Genomic DNA, 21368 nt, shown 5'->3' with positions numbered 1-21368 from the left:
ACTGTTCAGATAATTTTCTTCTCCCCCTCGCACGTTAGAGCAGCACTATATTTTAACCAACCCAAAGTAACTGCTCCTAACCAAGAGGCGCCAAGTTCCTCTTACACAAATTGCAATTCCAGCATGAGAATTTGCTATGGAATTCCAGTGTCCACCTTAGCATCTACAAGGAGTTAGAACTGAGGTAGTCATCTGCCAAGTTGGAAGACCAAGACAATTTGCTCGTGCCATCACAGTTTAAGAAACACTGGTACCCTGCTGACAAGATCTGCGTTCTTTTCTTGAGCTTCTTCTGGATCCCTCACTCACCTGTGGATAATTCATGGTTTCAATAGTGCTGTCATAAGCAGAGCGCAGAGATGCAAAGTTGATGAGAACATCCACCTCTGGGTGCTTCCTCATGGCATCTGACATGTTCTTGTAAACTGGGATCAGGATTTCTTTGTGTCCCCAATAGAACTTCTGTCTGTGGTCACCACTGTGGAGGAGAAGATGAAAAAGCCCTGACCCTTAGGGCTACTGGAAAGAAGGGGATACAGTGCATGCAGACAGAGGAGTTTACAAACCCCAGTTCTCAGACACCAAAACTGACTGTGAGACACTCACTAGCAAGTGAGCGTACATGGGGAGGGACCATACTAACAGCAGAAGGTTCTTCAGAGTATAGAACAGAGCAGCATATGGAAGGAGACGGGCTAATGGGGACAGAGGCATCCAGCAAGATGAATAAGCTCTCCCACAGTGAAGTTACCAGAGCCTCAATTCTACTCCAAGCTGGAAGACAGAATGAGGCACAGAAAGAGTAATGAATGAGATGCATGCAAAGCTGCATTACTGGGCTGGAACAAATACTGAACTGGGGGAAGAGGAAACTAATACCTGCAGTGAACAGCAATGTGAGGGCCAGTCAGCTTTGCAATTCTGCTGCAGTAAGACTCTACCCCCCCTGCCCCACACACCCTGAAGGAGATACACCCAGGAACGGCTCACTGTAGGTATTGTGGTTTATATATGGTAGGTGCTCCAACTGGAGCCTCCTTGAAGTCTACACCACTCAGTCATTTAAGAGTCCAGAGGTACTGGCTGTGTTCCCATACTGGCACCTTTGTAACCGAACATTACAGGTTTTGCCAGCCTGGCTTCCTCCAAAAGGTCAAGCAGAATCAGGTAGTTATAGGTAGCCTTAAACTTTTAATCCCTGTGGCTTTTTCTTCATTAAACAACTGCGACGCTGCAAGGGGCTGCCACTCACCTATCGATGTGGCTATGCCCGCACTTTGTTTCAGCACCCTGAGGTCTGCACGTGCTGAGAAGGCATCACAGAGCTGCAATTATCATCAGAGCTGCAGACTAACAGCACAAGGTACTTAATTGTCAAGAGGCAAAATTCTCAGCAGGACAGAGGTTGATTAGACATCAGCTAGCCTGGATGTCTGTAAACACCACAGAAATGAAACAGGCCTCCTAGCTTTGTGCAGGCTCCCATCTCGCTGTCTAAGCAGCAGCCTGACAGCCGCTCCTTTCCTTCTCCCTCCTTCCCCTGTTTGACAGGGAGACCCACCCCCCACACACGCTCATGAGGTACAATAACAAAACAGCTTACGCAGAGCTGTGCTCTGGAGGTTCTTCCCGAGGGCAATCTGCAATAGCCAGTAGCCTCTCTCATCCCCAGTAGCTGAGGGGATACGGTAAAAGAGGATAAATACCACAAGAGCTCTCTATCCCACTGCAGCATCCACACACTTCCTGCCTGCTAAGAAACTACTGCCACTGTAGGAAAGAGTATGAACAAGATGAACGGGATTTTTTTTTTGTTTTGTTTTGTTTGGCTACATGACAGACTGCTTTAATCTATTAGCACAGCTGCTCCAATTCTGGCTAATATTTGGAGGGAAAAACTCCAGCTGATGCAGGCACAAATCAAGATGTCTCAGACAAGCATGCAGCAAACAGCAGATGAGTGGAAGAAGCCTTACGTAGCCTTTTCCTGCCTCTGCTAAGCCAGTGGGATGTTAAAGAAAGCCCAACTAGTCATGCCTTCCTCACTTGCTGAGTGAGGGAGCAGAATTGGAACACCCTTTGAAAGAGTATCAAGTGGGATTTAAACTGTGTGTCTAACGTTAAGCTGTTTCAACACAGCAGCCTGAAATCAGTGGTTGAGGGAAATGGGAAGGAGTCTGCAAAGCCAACCTGCTGGTGGAAGGGGGCACAGGAGCAGGCGTTAAAGCAGAGATGTAGACTAGGGCAGAGCTACGCTAAAGAACAGTGGAGACTAGGAGAGGAAGAAGCTAACAGAAGAATTTAAGGGAAGCCTGCATTATTTTCTGACTGCAACACAGGCTACTTACGTGAATGGATAAACCATGGCAGCTACTGAAGGTTCGTCCCGGGAACAAATATAATCAAAGTCCAGCATTCCTTGCACGGCTCGCGTCTGCATCCCCCAAATGATAGCTTTGGTGTGACGGCTGAACAGGGTTGTAGCTTTACCTGCTCAGAGAGAGGGCGGGGATAAAAACAAAACCCAAACACATTTAAAATGTGTATCTGCACAAGACTAGAGCTGCAACTTTGCCAGATGTCCACTGACAAGCATATTCCCCTCCCTCCAAACTAAACCCCACCAGTGAGCTGCAGGATGTGGTGGGCGCACTGCCCAAACTAAGGAAGAAACTGCAGATGAAGCAGCATCCCCCTTCCCAGAATTCTGAACACAATAGCCAGGTTTTGGGTTTCACAAAACGGGCAAGTGCTTAATCACAGCGGGGGAGCTACTGTAGGAAAGGAGAAGTAAAGAAGTGAAAACTGCCTCTTCCTCTTCTCACACGGGCCACTCATGTTCCTCCCACATAGTTTTATTCTGCAAAGCTGAAGAGGAAGGGAACTTTGAATTTTATTTACTTATTTGCACACGGCCTGCAATCTGGGAGAACCACAGGAGGTTTGACTCCTGTGTTTGTCGGGGCACCACAGTAGGATGATAGGAAATAAGAAGAAAAGTAGGAAGTGAAGGGGACAAAAAGCAAAGGAGCTCTACATACTCAGCTTTTGTTTTCAGATGTTTTTGATGATCAGACTCCAACACAAACCTGATGGCTCCAAGAATTTATATATGGCCCAAAACTTGGCTTCAGGGCACTGACTCACAGGAAAGGCAACAGTTCAGCTAGTCAGGATGGACTGTTTGCTTAACGTGGTTTACACCACTTGTGACAGCAAAACACTGAGCTCTTCCCTGTCACTCCAGGCAAGTTCATTTTAAAACTCTTAAGAACTCAAGAGCTGATCCCACTGCTGATCCCAGCTCAGTCTATAGCTCATTTATTTTTGGCTTTGAACCAAAAGATAAATAGCATTAGAGATTAAACAGGCTACTGTTCTTCTGGCTTTAGCAAGAAATCAGTCACTGTTCTCCAGTCCCACACGTTCACATTTCAGACGCACTGCCACATGACTTATTAGGAAACTGCCTACCCTGAAAAATTTCATTTATCGTGCAGGTGGCTGCAAGGTATTCACAGAAACAGGAAAATGCAGGCCCAGAAAGATGATGCTATTTGTCCGGAATGACACAAGGAAGAATCTTCTACTGTCCATCCTCTTACGATAGGGGAGATGGCTTGAAACTCTGTCTGCTTTGCCCCCGATTCAGCAGTTTATTCTCATCCAGCACAGGCTCAAGAGAGTGCTTAAAGTCCCCGCGACTGCACTGAGGACAAGCTTTAATGGTTTCCTGAACCGATAAGGCAACAAGAATATTTAGTTCATTCAGTAACTTTTCTGTGCCCTTCAAGGCTCATAAGCGCAGCACCTGCACTATTTTGTTCCCCTTTGAAACAAAAGGCCAGTTATTAGGCACAGTTAGTGATTCCTTCTTTTGGAAAGCAAAGAGAACAGAGCTTTTCACAACATGCCTAGGTCTGTTTTTCTCCCTAATGACTGGGGGCGGGGGAAAGGAAGAAAGAGTAGAGTTTGTTTGAGACCTGTCCCTCTCTCCCCCAGATAGAACAAGCTTTTGTGCAAAGGAGTATGTGATCTGCACTTGAGAAAAAAAAAAAAAAAAAAGAAAAAAACACATGAAAAGTTCATATGGTGATAGCTAAATATGCTGGGCAGAAGGGAAGGGAAGGACCAGACAACACTGCAAACTTTTGAAGAAAAAACAGCAACAAAACTGAGAACTAAAAAATAAAAAAAGTCAGCTGCCAGCAAGGCCAGACACATTCAGCTAGTCACACGTGTCCTACCTGAACCAGGTCTTGAGGCTGGGATTGAATCTGTTAAAGAGAGAATCACTCATGCAACAATACGACAGAGTCGGGTGCTGTCATCCCGACAGCAGGGCACCTGCGGCAGGGTGCTGCAGCTTCCCTCCTCCCCACAATGCTCATCCTCCTGGGTTTGCTTTTGTTAAAAAACAAGCAGATTGGAACAATCTCCACTGTACTTCCCCTCCACATATCTAGACATCGTATTTTGCATTTTGCTGTCTAGAAACTTTTTGCTGATCCCAGCACAAACACATCTCAGGTTCAGGTGACAGTTCCTTGCACTGCAAGCTCCATGGCTCTTATATTTTCAGTATATTTTTGAAGTATTGCTCATGCAAAATTCTATGCACAATAATCAAGAGAGCAGTAGTGGGTTTTGCGATTCCAGTTTCACTGAAATCTGATTGGAATCTTGCTGTCATCATGCCATAGTGTTGTAAATGAGGCCAGTAACCCCTCACATTCAAGGGAGAAGACCAGGACGTTTATCACATTCTGTACCTGCCCAATACTGCTGTTGTTTTTCCCCCCTACAACGTACTCTTACCCAATAAGGCTTCCAACAAATGCAAGCAAAAAGCTGCCAAAGCTCTTGCATTTTACCACGCTAAAGAAGCTTCCAACAAACTTCAGTAAAAAAAAAAAAAAAACAAAAACAGAAACAACCAAAACTGAAAGCCTCCAACTGTAAATGTGCGAGGAATGAGTTTCAACTTCTGCTGAACTGACTACAGTGTTCATCCAGGAAGCTGCAGCACACACCAAGGACTTTCTGAATACCTACGCCGTTCCAGCAGCATCCCGTGGGAACACCCCACACGTACTTAACTGGAAAGCAGGCCTCAATTCAGCAACCACCGCACAGATGCTCTAAGCTGTTATCCACTGGCCTCACATAACAGGACATAGGACTGTTGGAGTTCTCAAACCGTGTGGACTATTTCAATGGAACATCCCAGATCAAGGCAACTCTGACTTACCTTGTGTAGGACAACAGCACAACAAGTGACAACATGCTGAAAGCACTTAACCAAATTCAGAACAAAGATAGACAGGTAACACAAAATTGCTTCCCTTTTATACCCAGAAAAAAACATTAGTCTGGTCCACATTCTCTCTTTTGGAGCAGAAGATAACTCCTAGCAATCATTTTCAATGGAGAACTTACCAAGAGGTGCTGTTGGTTTTGCCTTCTTGGCTGGAGCAATATCATCTGGTTTGGACTCCGAGAAGGAAGCTGTTCTGCTTGGTGCTGGAGTCTGAAAGATTCAGAAGCCAAGTCAGTACGGGGTAGTGTGCCAGATAAAGCTCAGAGCCTGCGGGAGGAGATGGCCGCTTTGTCTTTGCTATTCTACAAAGAAAACCCAAGAAAGTTAATTTGGAGATAGGACCGTTTTAGTCAAGGGAGGGAAGACTCCTTAATGGGCAAGTTTCCAGTAGAAGCAAGAGCCACATTGGTTTTGAGGGGTCCCATTTTCTGCATAAGCAAGGTGGATGTTGGGAGGGCCCCTCCCAATAAACCATGCAGGAGAGTCACTTTAGTTTTCCTAGAGCTTCGTACAAATGGTGGCCAAGATCCGTTTCCGACCAGTTCAGACAAGGGAAGCTGCCTTCAGGAGTCTCCTCACAAGCGTTCCCTTTCATGGAGGGGAAGGGACTCACCGAAGGGCTGCCGCTGGCGTTGAGGAGGAAGTTGGCGGTGTGGGCTGCAACGGGCGGCTGGTGGGGAATAGGCCGATGGCCGAGCGCCATGCCCACAATCGCAGTCATGTGAGTCTCCGTGCCAAAGACGTGGATGGGGATCCCAGTTGTCTTCCCTGTGTATGCATACAAAGAACAGTCAGACTTTTGGGGGGGAAAATGAACAAGATGAGCACCTGCTGATGTGAGACATTTAACCTTGAAAACACTCAGCAGAAAGCAGGTGGAAAAAACAAGATGGGAGAACAAAACTTAAGGGAATCATTGGTCCTTACCAACTTCTCCCATGACACGTAACCCTTCTTGATAGTTCGGGCCTCCTCTTCGCACAAAGATCCTCACCTCATGTTCCTTCAGGGGGCCTTGGTAATCCTTAATCGCTCTCACGATGCCCTAACAGAAACACAGGACAGGTGAGCTGGGCAGCCCGATGCATACCCTGTCTCATCATCTCAGGAACTCCTGGAAGACATGCGCTGTCAGCCAGCACAACATCGAACTGGGCAGAATGGCTTGGGGTTGATGATTGTGAGCATTTGCTGATGCTTCTGAGAAGTCACTTACTTTAAAAGTGGCTGCTACATTGGTGAAGTTAGCAATGCTGCCTCCGATGATCAAGATTTTACCTGAGGGAAGACAGACACATAAATCAAACTGTTTTAAGGACACAGCGTACTGTGGGATCATGAAGCAGTTTAGGACATAAAGCGAAACAATGCTGGAGTTCAGACTAGCCAATAGTTTGCAGGAAGTTGTGTTTGGCGGAGCCTGGAAGGCAAGAGCTTTGTACCACGCAAGAATTTTTCTGGTAGGAATATCTCAAGCCATATTTGCTCCTGTCTCTGAAGCAGGAGCTGACAGAAATCCATCACTATTTCACTTGGAAGACAGCAGTACATTAAAAGCTCTGCAGGGAGGTCTAAGCATAGTAACAGCTCAGATCTGTTCAGCTTTTTCCCCACACGCAGCTTCACAGCTGAGCAGCTTGGAAATTGTAGCGACTCTCTTACCTTCAGGGTGCTTCTCTCGTGTCATGAGGGAGAGAATAGTCTTGGCATAGTCATAGGTCTGCTGCTCACTGGGGGCTCCCGAGTATTCCCCATAGTTAGCCAGTTCGTTCACACCACCCAAGTCACAAATGGTGTCACTGTAAAAAGAGTTGTTTCAGAGATCAGTTACGATTTGAGTCACTGTGAAGGTCTTAATAAAGCATTCCAAATTCCTGGGAAAGTAGGACTTGTAACAGAGAGATCATGCTGTCTGCTGACAACAAAGCTGCTCTCCTCTTGGGGCCACTCATTAATAATCTTGTTACGCTTCCTAAATACGATGGGAACTCAGTGACCACCACAGCAATGATATTACCTTTCAGCTAGCTTGTTTCTCTCCAAGTCAAAAAGAAACCATATCTCCACCTAATTAAATTAAATCCCTAAGAGACACTACATTTCACATCTTGGTAAGAAATCTGCATAGCATCTTCGTTCTGAAGAGGTCCCAAGCACTCATGGCAGGGAAAAGATGGCTTTAGAAGAGTCTCCTTTCCAGAGGCTGCATCAGTTATTTTTTTCCAGCACTATAAATCCAGCCCCCTTTATGGAAACCTTGTTCCTGTTACCTGTAAACCACAGAGGCACCGCCACCAGCCACCATGGTCCAGATCCTGCCTTTGGGGTTCAGAATAGTAAGTTTCAAGCTGGCTCCGCTCTTTGCATCCAGATCAGCAATGTAGGCTTCCTGCAAACAGAGCAGCACCTAATTTAATCTTCTTTCTGCATCCTCCTTTTCAAAACCAGAGGGTTCATAGTGCTGGGCCTGTTTGGACACGCAGAGCTCCCACATCTCCTCTCCACTACAACCAAGGGGAGAGCAGAACTACAAACACCGTTTTCGTAAGGGACAGAGACCCAGCTTTCTCTCTCAGGGCCAGGACTGATTTGTGTTAGGTGTTCTCCAAGACAGAACACCAGAATTGGACTGGATATAGACAGCTTGCACCATTCTACCTGTAACAAATTCAAAAGCGATCAACCTGAGCATGCGCTCAAATTTCTGTTGTCTTGGGAAGAAAAAAAGTCACATCCTGCAAAGACTGTGTTGTCTTTATAAGGCCTGCTGGCTTGTCTCTTGTTTGTCCCAGGTGAAGTCACAAGTGATAGCTATACATAAATTTGATATTACTTCTGCTTCTGGATCTGCACTCTACAAATGATTTTTCCTGTTTGCACATTAAAAACTTTCAAAATGCCACTGACTGTCGGTTATGTTTCACTAGGCTGCGCTACACTGGCCCTTCCATGAACTGCGGCCTTTTCCTCCACTGCTCAGCCAGCCCTGGGAAGCTCCCAGGTTTCATGGTTCCACAAACTGAACTGAAAAGTCTTGTTCTCACCTTGTTTGTATATTGAGACCAGAGGAAATTTAAAGATCAACACACCCATGGCTACACACTCTCCGGCTGTGCTGCAGCCAAGAGCGTAATCACTAAGAGAGCTGTAATTTGGCTGTATCGCAGCCTGCTTGCCTGTTGTGAAGCACTTCATTGGGGTTCATTAAAATTCTCAGCAAAGACACTGCTGTAATAACCTTCACAGTGGCTTGCAGGGGGATGATTCAGAGACAAAAACTGAACCGATCCTTTCAGGAGCAAATTGAGTTAAGTGTTGGCATCCAGCAGGCTACATGGAGAGAAACAGCTAAATGGATCTCCTGGCGATGTTACAAAAACCCTCCCCAACTGAAGCATAATTATAATTATTAAAATGAAAAAAAGTCAGGACAAATACCCTTTTGGAGACAGCAGAACAGTGACCTGAAATAAGTATCAGAACAATTAAGGAGAGAGCTCTACTTCCAACAGTCTTTGAAGCTGCTGTGAGGCTCTGCGTGAAGCATTGTTTATGCAACCAGCAGTACAAACCCAGAGGATTCTGAGAAGAAACAGGCATTTCTAACTTTAAAACAAAAAGTCTGCCCGCAGGTCTTTTCTTGGTCATCACTTTTCAGGAAAACAGGCGTATTAAGATGTTAACTTTTTACTTTGACGTTTGAGAGATGGTAATTATTTCCTCTGGATTGATGCTCATGTGCAGGTTTTGCACACAGCTGCTACTCTGCTCTCAGAAACTGAAACACCGAGGGAGCATCAGCTGCCACAGTGCTGTCAATAACCAGTGCTTCCACAAAAAAATAGTGGTGCTGACTGGGCAGCAATGCAGGCAAGAACCATCTAAGGAAGTCTGTACAAGTACAGAACTTTGGCACACAGCTGAATGAAGTTAAATGTAAGCCTCCATTTTAAAAAGTCAATTCTGAATTAAATAAAGTAACTGAAACAACATCCACGCAAAGATGGAAAGCAATTGCAGTTCAGAGTGCTATCGGGAGAAGTTCTAGTACAACAGCAGCCTGTGGACAGCAGTGCCAAAGTCCTTGAAACATAGTGACAAAACCCGTAAGAGAGAAATACTTGGACATATGCATGTGTATGTCCAACGCCATGCACGTACAAGCAGTGAGGAATTAATCCTGTAGTCCAGAGTAGGGGAATTTGAGCCAGAGTGGGTTGTTACTTGCCTCTGGGTAAGCCTCCCTGCCAAAGGGAGGGGGGAACTCCACATCCCCCCATTTCACTTTGCAGATGTAGTCAGCAGTTGCATCAATCTTTGCAGCCAAATCAAGGATGTAGACGCCATCACTAGTCACTACTACATTGGGGGAAAAGAGAAAAAAAAAAAAAAGAAAAGAAAAGAAAAAAACCCACAGACAAAACCAAACCAAAACCACAGAGTTAGCTCTGTTTTATCCAGAAACATGCATTACACATTTACTTATGATATTTGCTACTATACAGAGATCCTTACAAAAGCTAGGTCACCTTTGTTCCCCTTCCTCCACATCAGTCATTTAATTGTATTTACCAAATCCAGAGATTTCCCGTAAGAATTAACTACCAGCCATGGTCACGGACCAGGCCCTGGCTCAGGTGCTGTTTTGTTCTGGTCCAACAGAGCAATTTTTATGTCCTTCAATTCTGACCTGACACACCTTTCAATGGAATTTTTCCATTTCCACCAAGAAATTACATAACAGAGAACACCTGCAAGCAGTCCTCATTTTGGATTCATTCGACTAACAACTCCAGGACACACCAGACACCTTCATACTTCTTTTGCGTATGCCAGCTGTATTGTTGCTAGCTACATAAAACAAAGATAAAGTATGCGTTTCAGTGTTCTAGAACAGAAAGTCCTGCTCCCAGAAACTTCATTACCTAATGGATTGATCTCGAGGTATGTGAAATATAGATCTTCATAAAGGTTGAACAGACCACAGATGAAGCTAGCCAAGATGCTGTTAAAAAAAAAAAAAAAAAAAAATCAACACAAGTTCATTAAAGCAGCCAAATACGAAGCACAGCCTGCTCTGCTTCATTTATATGAGGGGCAATCTGCAAATCTACTCTCTATCAATTTATTTCATTCTCATTCATCTTCTCTGGAAGAAGCCTAGGCGATGACTCAAGGCAAGGAAGACCTTGATGACTCATCTTAATTACACTCCATCAAACTCTGCTGAGAACACAGTCGCTCACAACTGTCAGATGTCCAGTCTGTTTAATCTCACAGAGAGACAGAAGTGCATCACTGTCTCTGTCAGATACGTATCTTCATCAGAAGTAAGCTTTGTTAGCTGGTCTGGGGAAGAGACTGCAGTAAACTATACTGGTGACAGGTTTCTTCAGCCTTGCAGTGCTGAACAATGCCATCAGTGATTACGTTACGTTTGGAAAAATCATGACTCATACTCAGATAACTAGCTATGGGCATCTAATTAAAGGAGATGCAGAAGCAGCTTTGAGATCTACAGATAAGCTTGCAGTAAGCGTAGAAATAGCAAAAGAATACCTTCTTAGACAAGGCCAGAGTAAGGAAGGGTAACTTCTGAATTAGCAGTCAGATTCACATCTTATCAGCATTTCTATATTAAACAAGAGAAACTCTTTGCTGGCACAAAGATCAAAATTCAATACATGTCTCCAGCATCTCAGAGGTCAAGACTTCAGCAGATTGAGAAGTGCTCCTGTCAAGTGAAGGCTCAGAGCACTATGAACACTTATTTTGAATCTTACAAGAGGTTCAGTTAAGGTCAAAAAACTTGGATTCAGGATGCACGACACATACTTGAGAGCAGCAAGAAGGGTAGGAGAGCAAGCTTCAGGGTGAAACAGAACGAGGGGATGGCTGCACTGAAATAAAGAAGAGGAGCTTCCGGATGGCTGGCCATGCCCAGAACTGGGCATCTGTACTTACTCCTTTTTATCTGCTGGTGCGTGCTGCAGGAGATGTTTCTTTACATCCGATTCACTGAGCTTTTCATCCACCGCCACAAGCAATTTCTGAGCTTTGGCATCAACATCTCCCACATCCACACCCCCTTCGTGGTGGAAGAGTACGTAGTCTCCCTCGCGGGCAGCGTATACACACACATAGAACTCTTCCTCCTGCACAGACCCAGACACAAACGTTAGCAGGTCGCACTCAGAGAAGACCCTGAAGAAGATGCTCTTTGCGTGGAGTAACGCTGCGCCTGCACGCTGCTCTGACCACATGCATCGACACTGTCAGCTTCACAGCACTCTCTAAAACTTCTGCTTTCTCCACTGTATCAATCTAAGCTGCATGTACATCAAAAGAGACTGAAAAGCACTTTTTAATGCTCTGTTTGGTATACTAACCTGTTTGTGAGGGACAAAGGGTTCAATCAGAAAATTCTTCAGGACTCCCTTAGCATTAGCGATCTGTAGGCAGAAAACAAGACAAACACAGTAAACACTTGTCCAGTATCCCCATTTCTGACAATGTAAGGCAAGCTTTGAGAATTAATCAACACTGCTTTAGAATCACTTCCTCCCAAGCACCTCTGCACCGTGTTTCTTGAGGAACCATATTCCTCCTCCTCCTCCAGCACAGCATCAAGCACTGTCACTGTTAGACACACTAGTGCACCACTCCAGGATATCTGAACTTCATAATTGCCAGGAGTCAGTCATCTTCCCCTTTCCTAACAGGACAGGTGGCTATCCAGACTACACCAGAATGGCTCTTCCTCATCTCCTGTCCTTTACAGAGCACTGCTTAGGACAGGGTGAAATGCGATGGCTCGAGCTGCTTCTTGGAGCTCTGAAAAAGTCAGAGGGGAGGGAAATCCTGAGCTAGCAGGAGCAGCGGCCTCTGCCCAGCACTCGCATGGAAGAGTAAAAGCACCCCTTAGCCTCTTCCTACAGGGACAGACAGCTACAGCAAGGTCCCAGGAACTGTCCTTCATGGGTGCTTTCCGCTCTCCAAAACCAGGTTTCCTGGCTCAAGAGACTCTGCTGCAACAGGCCAAGGGAGATACCCCCTGCTCCTGAGGACACTGCTTCAGGAGCAAACATTGTTGGTCACAAGTCCTTGGCACAGCCCTTCCTTTAGATGTGGTTGCTGTACTGCGGTAAAGAAGCAACTTCAACATCCCTGGTTTTCCTGATGGGCAGGCACACAAGATGCAGTTGCCTGCTGTTTCGTGATGGCCTTCAGGCAAGCCTCACTGGCTTGGCTGCATGGCTTGGTGCTGGAGCCAGCAGCAAATCCATCACAGTAGGGGCAAGGCATCAGTTTTCTTGAGGCAGATCAACTCCATCAGCTCCTGACACACTGCAGCTGGGATGGCAGGCATTTCTTTATCATTAGCATTGCAGTGTCATTCCCAGGAGGATAAATATTACAAGGCAGCACTGAGTTAAAATAAGGACTTGATGTAACACTCCATCGTCAGCCAAAACACGCTGTCTGGCTACAGGAAGAGGACAATTTTATGACAGCTTTTATACTTGTCTTGTTAAATCTGCCTTGGGTATTAAAGTGAAGCCACCATGCCAACTAGACATAGCATTTGAGCCATCAACTGCTGACTCCCAAGTGGAAGGGATTTTCCAAACGGTTCCTATTCCTGCGGAGCTCCCACCACGCAGGCCCTGTGTAGCAGACCTGGACAGCGGACGGTAGCAGGGAGCACAGGGCTGTGTCATTTATCAGTGCTCGTGTACCAGCAGGAAGTTGACACATGAGACAGTTTCTCACTTGCTTTGGCATCAGCATAACGTGCATTTGCACCATCATAAGCAAGAGAGAGATCTGCACACCAGCTCCTATCATGCAAGTAGGTAGAAGAGACAGAATAAAAAAAATTTAAAAAAACCACCACCAAACCAAACCAAAAAAGGCTTACGTTTTTGTTGCTAGCATGGCACTCACCGTGGTTTCCTGGCCCAGACGCTGTTTGAGCCAAACCTTCACCTGATCCAGAGTGAGGTTAATTCCAACCAGCCCAAGCTTCCCTCGCCGCTTTATTAGCTGATCTGGCTTCACCACCAAACGCTACAGCATTGCGCAAGAGGGATTGAAAGAAAGAAGCATTAGAAAGTTGTTTTGGTCAAGTGATTCTCTGCAGAGAGTAAAACAAAAACTTAAATTCTGTACAGCAAGTGTCCTTGCAGAATTTCTTTAATCTCTTGGCAAATGTATCTCCTGGTGCAACAAGTCTGCAACTTTTTTTGTGGCTCATAAGGAGAAGCTATTAGCGACACAGCAAGCACAGTCAGCCGCCCGCAAAGAAAGCTCTGCCGTCGCAGACGAGGCTGGCTAGAGCCAATGCCCTGCATGTTTGAATCAGCTGATGGTAGCTCTTATCTCTAGCTTGCAAATATATATTTTTTAAAAATAAGATACGTGTGCCATTCTCCTGTCCAGTTGATAAGTCCTGGAACTTCAGCAACTTACCGTGTAAAGTCAGAACATAACATGTTGCCGTACAGAATGCTGACTGCAGTCTTTCTGCTGGGCCCTGAACCCCTCCCTAGCATTACAGACCTCTGCCTCAAAGGCTGTATAGCATCCTTGCTCCCTTCTGGCTTTCTGCAAGTCTTTTTAGAAAAACTGATGTCTTCCAGCAATGCGCTCATGCCCTTGAGTACGGCACATTTAATTACTTAGCGCGGGGGTTCTATCAGTCAGTAAAGGACTGCGAAGCATTTACATTCTACGAACCAATGACTTAATATCATTAGCCATGGGAAAGGAGCCAGCACAGACAACAAACAAGAGCAGCTCTGGATAAGTTTTCTCTACAGATAGTACATGACTACGAAACACAAAGAGAGATAAAAGATCTTGCACAGAAAAAGCAAAAACCAAAATTTTTCCTGACATTTCGTTTGGACGCAGGAAACCTAAGCAGTATCCTAACTGGACGCAGAGCTAGCCGTGGAGAAAGCACGGGATGAGAACAGAGACTGACATCTCAAGAGACTCTCGCTTTGTCTGAATTACCCTTGTTTAACTTCTGGGTGGTTATCAGAAGCTTCTTGTTTGCAGTTCTCTCTACTCATGTATTTCACAGTCCTTAAAGGAATTTTATAAGCGGGCCCCCCAGAAAGCGATCCAACAGCCTTGAAGCAAGGCTTGTTTCTCCATCGGTGTCGCAAACAAACGTTGCGGAGCAGCAGTGACCGGTCCTTCAGGAAAGATCCGGAGCACAGTTCTGCTCGTAACCTGCCACAGCATGACATGCTGTGCCTGACAGGGAGCAGCTCAGGTGGGCTGAGGTTTGCGCGTAGATCAGCCGTGACGGGAAGGCAGGTCACTCTCCTTACCTCACTCAGAAGCCAGGGGTGGTCCTGGGTGAGTCGTGCCCAGTCGGTGTCTGGAGTGACTCGAGCATACTTGAAACGGTTCTGGATGGCAGAGGATGTGCAGATGTACTTGTACAGGAACTCCTTCCCCGTCTGCTCAGAGATGGCTTTGGCTGACATGGCTACCTAGTCTGAATTGGGAAAAAAAAAAAAAAAAAAAAAAAAAAAAGAAAAAGTAATCAGGAACCAAGTCCAGTTCTCACAGAAAACTCCAAATCACCTAGCTCAGTGCAAAACTACAGCAAATACAGAGCTCGGGCTGTATCTCCCCATTACAAATAAGGCTATAAAACTCGCCTTGTAAGCAAGAACTGCTCCATGTTGCTGAAAACCTCTCCCCAGTTCCACTGCCCTCAACACTACTTTGGTCCTGCCTTGCCTGCAGGGAAAGGTGCAGCCCTTGCAGCCTGTCCCAGCCACCACCGTGTCCGTACCAAACCTGCCAGCTCAGAGCATCCCCCCGGTCTGGGGGAGAGCTCGGCTAAGGCAACTTGTCTCAAACGACAGCACCCTCAGGTTGTTGTTGTGGATCTGTGTAACACAACTGTCATTTCTTTCAGTTCAGTACCAGGTACTACAAGGGAGCAGGAGAGGAAAACCCTCCCTCCCACCTGTTTTCGTACGGCATGCCACATTTCCAGTCTGAGCTTGACTGCAGGCAAATTAGCAATCCCTCATACCTTTTTCTAAAGGGAAAAAGAAACACGGCCAGGATTATCAAAATTGGAACAATTTACATCATTGATTGATTTTTTGGTTTTGTTTTGTTTCAGAACCTTGGTGCCTTGGAAGCAGGTTCACACCATACAGAATAAGATGCTCAAAGCAACAAAGAAGATTAAGGTAAGACAGTTTGGGGGTTTTTTTTGAGAAAAATAATTTAAAAAATAATTCCTAATTTCACGTGTTTCCTGGAGATGGCTTTCTTCTCTTCTGAAGAGTGTATTCTAAACTGAGGTAAGTAAAATGTTTCTGATCTCAAGATTGTAACTTTTCTTTCTGATATGCTGCAACAAAGTAATATGTGTCAAAGATAAATGTTTACTGCAGCTAAAAATAAATGTATCTAAAAGAACACTTCCTGCCAGTGAACCTGTCTGCATGTGTCAAACATCAGAACTGAGCCTTGTGACCAGAGGTCAACTAGTGGTTTGGATTTTTCCAAGGGGTCAGACTGCTGACAGAGAAGCTTCAGCAGTGGCTTACACTACATTCTGAGTGACTGGAGGTCATGTCACTGTTCCCCAAGCACAGCCAGTGTGGCAGGAAACACAAAAGCACGCTTAGGATGATTGCTGGGAGAGGTACAAAGCAGAAAGGCACCGACGCAGGGAAGAAAAGCTCAGATGCTGAGTATCTAGACAGTGAAGTATTAGAATGGCTCTGTAAGCAGAGCCAACAGTCGTCACAACGGTCGTCACAAAATAGATGCCCTGCTTAAGACCCACAGAGAGAAACAGGTTTAAATTCCACAGTTACTTCTTGTGCTACCTTCTGGGTAATAACCACTAGTAATCAACTGGATTATTCATCAGGTTGAAACAAGCACAGAATAATTAGCCATTATTAGAAATAAAGGTCTTTTTCCCCTTTAGCAGGAAGAAAGAAGTTTGGTGTCGTGTTGTCCCGCCCCACCAAACAGACAAAATACTAATTCTGCAGGAAAGAGTAGCAGGAGGGAGGTTGCATTCTCTATGCCTCTAGATTGAGACAAGTGGGACTAAGTAAGTACTGTTACTGAAAGCTAGGCTGAAGAACTGGCAGTCAGATTTGCTGCTAACATCTTTCCAAATGCAATTGCAGTGCTAAAATAGAAAATGGGAAGCTACAGGAAGGACAAGAGATGTTAAAAACACAGTATTCCTGCTTTCAGAGAATTACTGTTGTGTCAAACTCCAACATGACTGCAGCGCAGCTTCCAATTTAATCCCGTTTCAGAACAGCATCAGGTCATGTTTCTGAAGCACCCTATCTTTTTTCATAGAATCAAAACCCCATTCCTGTTGCCATGAACACTTACACAGGAAAGACAGGGAGAAACTCTTCAGCAGGGCCTGTTGGGACAGGACAAGAGGTAATGGTTTCAAAATAGAGGGAGGCAGATTCAGATGAGATATTAGGAAAAAAAAATTTTTACACTGAGGATGATGGCACACTGACCCAGGTTGCCCATAGAGGCGGTGGATGCCCCATCCCTGGAAACGTTCCAGGCCAGGTTGGACGGGGCTCTGAGCAACCTGATCCGGTTGGAGATGTCCCTGCTCCTGGCAGGGGGGTTGGACTGGGTGGGCTTTAATGGGCCCTTCCAGCCCAAACCATTCTGTGATTCTAATGTTTAGTCTGCTAAAAATAACCCCACTTTCCATCCTCCCTTGCAGCCCCCTTTAATGTAAAGCCCCACAAATGCTATGCTAAGGCTGCTTCGTTAGCTCTCTAAAAGGCATTCCTAAACACGCGTATTTGCTCTTCAGAGATGCTGTGGGAATAGCTGTCTCCAAACCATTCAGAGCTATTGAATTATGTCAAGTCCTGGGACTACGAGTTCTGCAGTAACTTTAGAAGCAATCTAGAACTTCCCTTGGATGCTCCTAATCACAAAAGATGGAGGAACATTGAGATAACGTCGTTACGTCAAGGCGAGAATTTATACATAGCTGTCACGAAACAAATAACAGCAGCATGTATTGGAAGAGGAAGCAGAGTCAGGGAAGGGGAAATGCTGGGTAGCAGTGGATTAACCTCCAACATTTTAGGAGCTGGAAAGCTTCCTGCATAACCTTCAGTAGGCTGCAATCCTGGCTGTCAGCTAAGCGTGGACACTGAGGTTGGACAAACACTCATCTCTTCTTGGTGTTAAACCACCACAGCTTTCAGGAATTTTGAAGGGAAGAAAAGAGAAGTGCAAAGCATGTAAAAGACCGAAGGGGAAGAGATCTGCACCAGGTAAGCAGCAGGGCCCAGACACGTCGTAAGGGAGCTGACAGATGGCCCGTGTGTTGGGTGGGTTGCAGACAGGGCTTCTCCGGCTTATAGAGCAACTGGGTATTTGCTGTACAGAGTCCAGTCTACTGCCAGTTGCAGTTCTCCGCCCATCTTTGCCCTGCAAATGCCACAAAGATGTAGGAGTGTAAACTGTGTTGTGATCTGCGTTAAAAATTCAAAGATTGGCAGAGTTGCTTGGAGTGCTTAACTTTTATTAGCAAGGAAGCTGCAAGAGGCAGAATGGCTCAACTATTAGAAGCCAACTAGAGTTTGCTGCTTCAGACTACAAAGAATCTCCAAGGGGGTTTGCAGAACTGGTTTGCATTTATCCTCATTAGTTGTGGATCAGTTTCATGGTATCATTCTGAAACAGCTTTTTTTTTCTTCTTAATTATGAGGCACTGATATTATGCATCAGATAAGCACTGTCAAAAAGAACACGCCAGCTTCTCTGACCAAAAGCTTACAGCTTTATTACACAGTCAGTCAGCCACAGGCTAGCTAGAGGAAGACCTTCCAAAGCGATGGAAGGGGCTGTATGTTGGGCCAGTAGCTGGTAGAGCTCTAAACCCACCCCCTAGGAAAAAGAAAAAACAACAAAACCAACCACGCACCAAAAAAACCCCGACCAACCTTGTTCTGCAAACATGCACCGACGTACTCAGTTCCCACGAACCCCACTCTGCTGCCTCGTCTTCACAGCTGTGTGCACACATGCCACAGTAAGTCATCTGTACTGTAGTGCTGAAAACTTTCCATTACAATTTTTGCTTTAAAGCAGTGCTATTTCTGCAAAAAAAAAAATCCTGCTCCCAAGTTTCCTGCAGCTATTTATTTTGTCTAGTAGTAAGCTGCAATACCCTTGCTTTCAAAGTCCTTCGAAATCCATCAACTGCCGACTCTACAATACACTGAAGGCCAATCCCAGAAAAAAAAAAAGTGTCACATTTCACTGCAGCAGAAGCAGATGGATAAAAGAAAATGACAAACATATTTCTTAATCTTAAAACAAAAAAAAAAAAGCAAAAAAAAAAACAACCCACAAACCCAAAACCCTGAGCATTTTTCATTTCTCCAGGGTGACACAGAGCCCCGGAACAATATCGCAGATCTTCAGTCCACATTTACAAATTAAAACAGTCAAGCTGATGGCTACTTATGCCAATGACCAAGATGTAGTTGTCTGCAATTGCAGGAAACCAGACCCAGGACATCCCTCAGGTCTTTAAAAAAAGAAGGAAAAAAAAAAAAAGGCAGTGGGAATAACAGTGACGTACATGAGATTACCTAAACCTGAGTGACAGAAGATGAAAATGCAGGGGCATTCCCATGAGGCACAGCACTGTGAAGCTGCTCATCTCTCCAACTTCACTGGCCTTCTTTATGCCATGACATTCTGCTACTCCCCTAGCTTCTCTCCCAATTTTATTACAACAGCAGTAGATGAAAAGTGACAAAATCGTTCTGTTGTGGCAGAAGCCCAGCAGGAATGAGGCTGTTCTGCCCTGATGTGCCTATGGTTCACCCAGACATTTCCTAATCATTAGCAAGGCTTTAATCACGCCCCTCACTAGTTTTTCCACTGCTCCAACTCTGCCTTTCTCATGGGATAGACAGCACAAAACAATTGCTTCAGTCTGCTGAATTCTTAAGCTAAAAGATCAGCAGGAAAAAGCCATCCATAGGGCATCAGCAGTTCCTAGCTGTATGTGCTGGTGCAGGGCCCTCAGCAACCAGAGGACGCAATCAGAGCAGGCTCCATAACCGCTTGCATCTGTTCTGCAAACACCGAGCATGAGCACAGACAGCAGGTCAACACAGAACTAGAGGAGCAGAATCTTTGCAGTTTCCCAAAAACAAGGCAGGTTAGGACTCTCATCTGTCATGGATCACCTTATTTTCAGGCATGCTTAGCACCTGCAGTACCAACCAGCGCTGAAGACAGCAATGGATGCGCCTCTGAGGAAAAACAGGAGCGGGGTGCAGAGAAGAAAAACCAAACACCTTTCTCTGTACAAATACAAGCTATAGGGTAATGTTTTCTTCTACTGATTCACTCCCAGACACTGCTCTGTTCATGATTTATGAGGTAAGCCTGAACTGCAGTTTTCTTAGAACTTGCAGCCGCCACACAAAACTGTAGACTCATGTCAGCAGCACAAAATGCCTTTTCCAGTCTGCTCTTAACGTGTATCCTCTGGTGCACAAGACGTAGGATAGGGGCAGATAGAATTAAGTTTCTAAAGTACAATGCTTCTCTGGTTGCCTGAGACAATTTGCTGGTCATTCTGCGAGATCCATGCTGTACCTGCACCATCACAACCCTTCAGATCCAGCTATAAACTGCCTTGCCTTTTCCTTCGAAGGGTGCACGATGGAAACACAGTTGGTCCCTGGCCAAATTTGCAGAGTGAAGGACAACCTCCTGCCACTCTAAAGCATTTTCCACAGTACGTGCCATGAACTTTTCAGTTAAAATGCAACAGATGATAGGATCGTACAGGTTAGAAGGGGCCTCGGGAAGTCACCTTGTCCAATCTCCAGCTGAAAGCTGGGTCAGCTGTGGAGTCAGGACCATTCTTGTGTTTGTAGCACGCTGTCCTTTACTTCTTCAGCAGAGGCAAAGAGCTCTGCTGAATGGATGTCACACGCCTACTCTTGGTTTGACAAGCGGGTTACTCGTGTAAGAATAAGTTGTTTCTGGAAGCATCACCAATTTCCACAAATGATTGGTGTTCACTTACTGGGGCTCTAAAACAAACAGCTTCTCTGCAACACATCAGAGACCTTTCTATCATCATCCATACCCACTGATTTAAAAAGTGCTAGTTATCAGCCTTCACTAGCAAGTGCAGAGCAAGGAAGAGAAATGGATTAGATAACATCTTCAAGGGCTCAGAAGCACTTAAACCCTCAAAACATCACCTATCAAATAAGGAAAGGCAAACAAACAAAACCATGCTTGGGGAAAGTTTCTCAGGTGTATTGACAAGAGAAAAAACAGTGTGATGGTGGCAAGCTAGACAAGGCTTAAAGAGCTGGATGTTGTATTTGCTGTGACACAAGTGATACATCTGCCCCGATACACCAGGGACTAGCTGAAAGGAAAACACAATACAGCCCAAAGGAAAAGAGATGGGGAAGGAAGAAGGGGCATTCTTGACTACAGGAGCCAAGTGAAGGCTCCTTGACTCTCAAAGAGATCAGATGACATGGCACTGCTCTGCAAGGGGAGAAAAAAAAAATAAAACAAAAACCAAATATTGATTTAGTTTATTTGTCTTTAAACCCTTTCTGGTCTCAAGAGATATAACTCTGAGCTTCACTGGTTTGTGTTCATACAGAACAGGGCGCTCATGCATGGAATTTTCTTAGATCCAGATCAGTACCATACTCCAATCATACCCAAGCAATGCTTTTGTCAGGAGAAAAGGACTCCCTCTGCAGTAAAGATTTCATGCCCTCTCTCCCAAGAATTATGTCAACAAATCCACACTGTAAAGCAACCTTCCCCTTCCATCCCAGGTCATTTATTAACACAGTTCAAGATCAGCCAGTATTTTCAGCCCACACCAGCATGAGAAGTTACATCAGCTTCCACCTGGCAAACACGCACGCTTTCATCAGAGGACAGGGAGAGAGCTCAAGAGAAGAGGCTCTGCAGCAGTCGGCCAACTTCACGG

At 45.3% G+C, this 21368-nt stretch overlaps 1 protein-coding gene across 2 annotated transcripts in view; it reads right to left on the bottom strand.

Annotated features, from left to right (window-relative positions):
* Positions 1 to 21368, bottom strand: part of ACLY (ATP citrate lyase) — a 29660-nt gene that overhangs the window by 6676 nt on the left and 1616 nt on the right. Inside the window, exons 2-16 of one of the 2 annotated variants that reach the window (XM_086766488.1) lie at positions 14665 to 14834; positions 13268 to 13390; positions 11710 to 11772; positions 11285 to 11475; positions 10246 to 10325; positions 9545 to 9679; positions 7591 to 7705; positions 6983 to 7119; positions 6537 to 6598; positions 6248 to 6365; positions 5934 to 6088; positions 5440 to 5530; positions 4248 to 4277; positions 2349 to 2490; positions 310 to 478 (exon numbers count right to left, since the gene is read on the bottom strand). In XM_086766488.1, coding sequence (XP_086622614.1) covers positions 310 to 478; positions 2349 to 2490; positions 4248 to 4277; positions 5440 to 5530; positions 5934 to 6088; positions 6248 to 6365; positions 6537 to 6598; positions 6983 to 7119; positions 7591 to 7705; positions 9545 to 9679; positions 10246 to 10325; positions 11285 to 11475; positions 11710 to 11772; positions 13268 to 13390; positions 14665 to 14823 — 1770 coding nt within the window. In that variant the 5' untranslated portion in view covers positions 14824 to 14834. Of the gene's footprint in view, positions 1 to 309; positions 479 to 2348; positions 2491 to 4247; positions 4278 to 5439; positions 5531 to 5933; positions 6089 to 6247; positions 6366 to 6536; positions 6599 to 6982; positions 7120 to 7590; positions 7706 to 9544; positions 9680 to 10245; positions 10326 to 11284; positions 11476 to 11709; positions 11773 to 13267; positions 13391 to 14664; positions 14835 to 21368 lie in introns of those variants that run through there. The other variant, XM_086766489.1, reaches the window with a different exon arrangement.

This window comes from Chlamydotis macqueenii, chromosome 25 (assembly GCF_036417535.1).
Source record: "Chlamydotis macqueenii isolate bChlMac1 chromosome 25, bChlMac1.mat, whole genome shotgun sequence".
NCBI classification, from domain to species: Eukaryota; Metazoa; Chordata; class Aves; order Otidiformes; family Otididae; genus Chlamydotis; species Chlamydotis macqueenii.
This window is presented reverse-complemented; position numbering and strand designations above follow the sequence as displayed.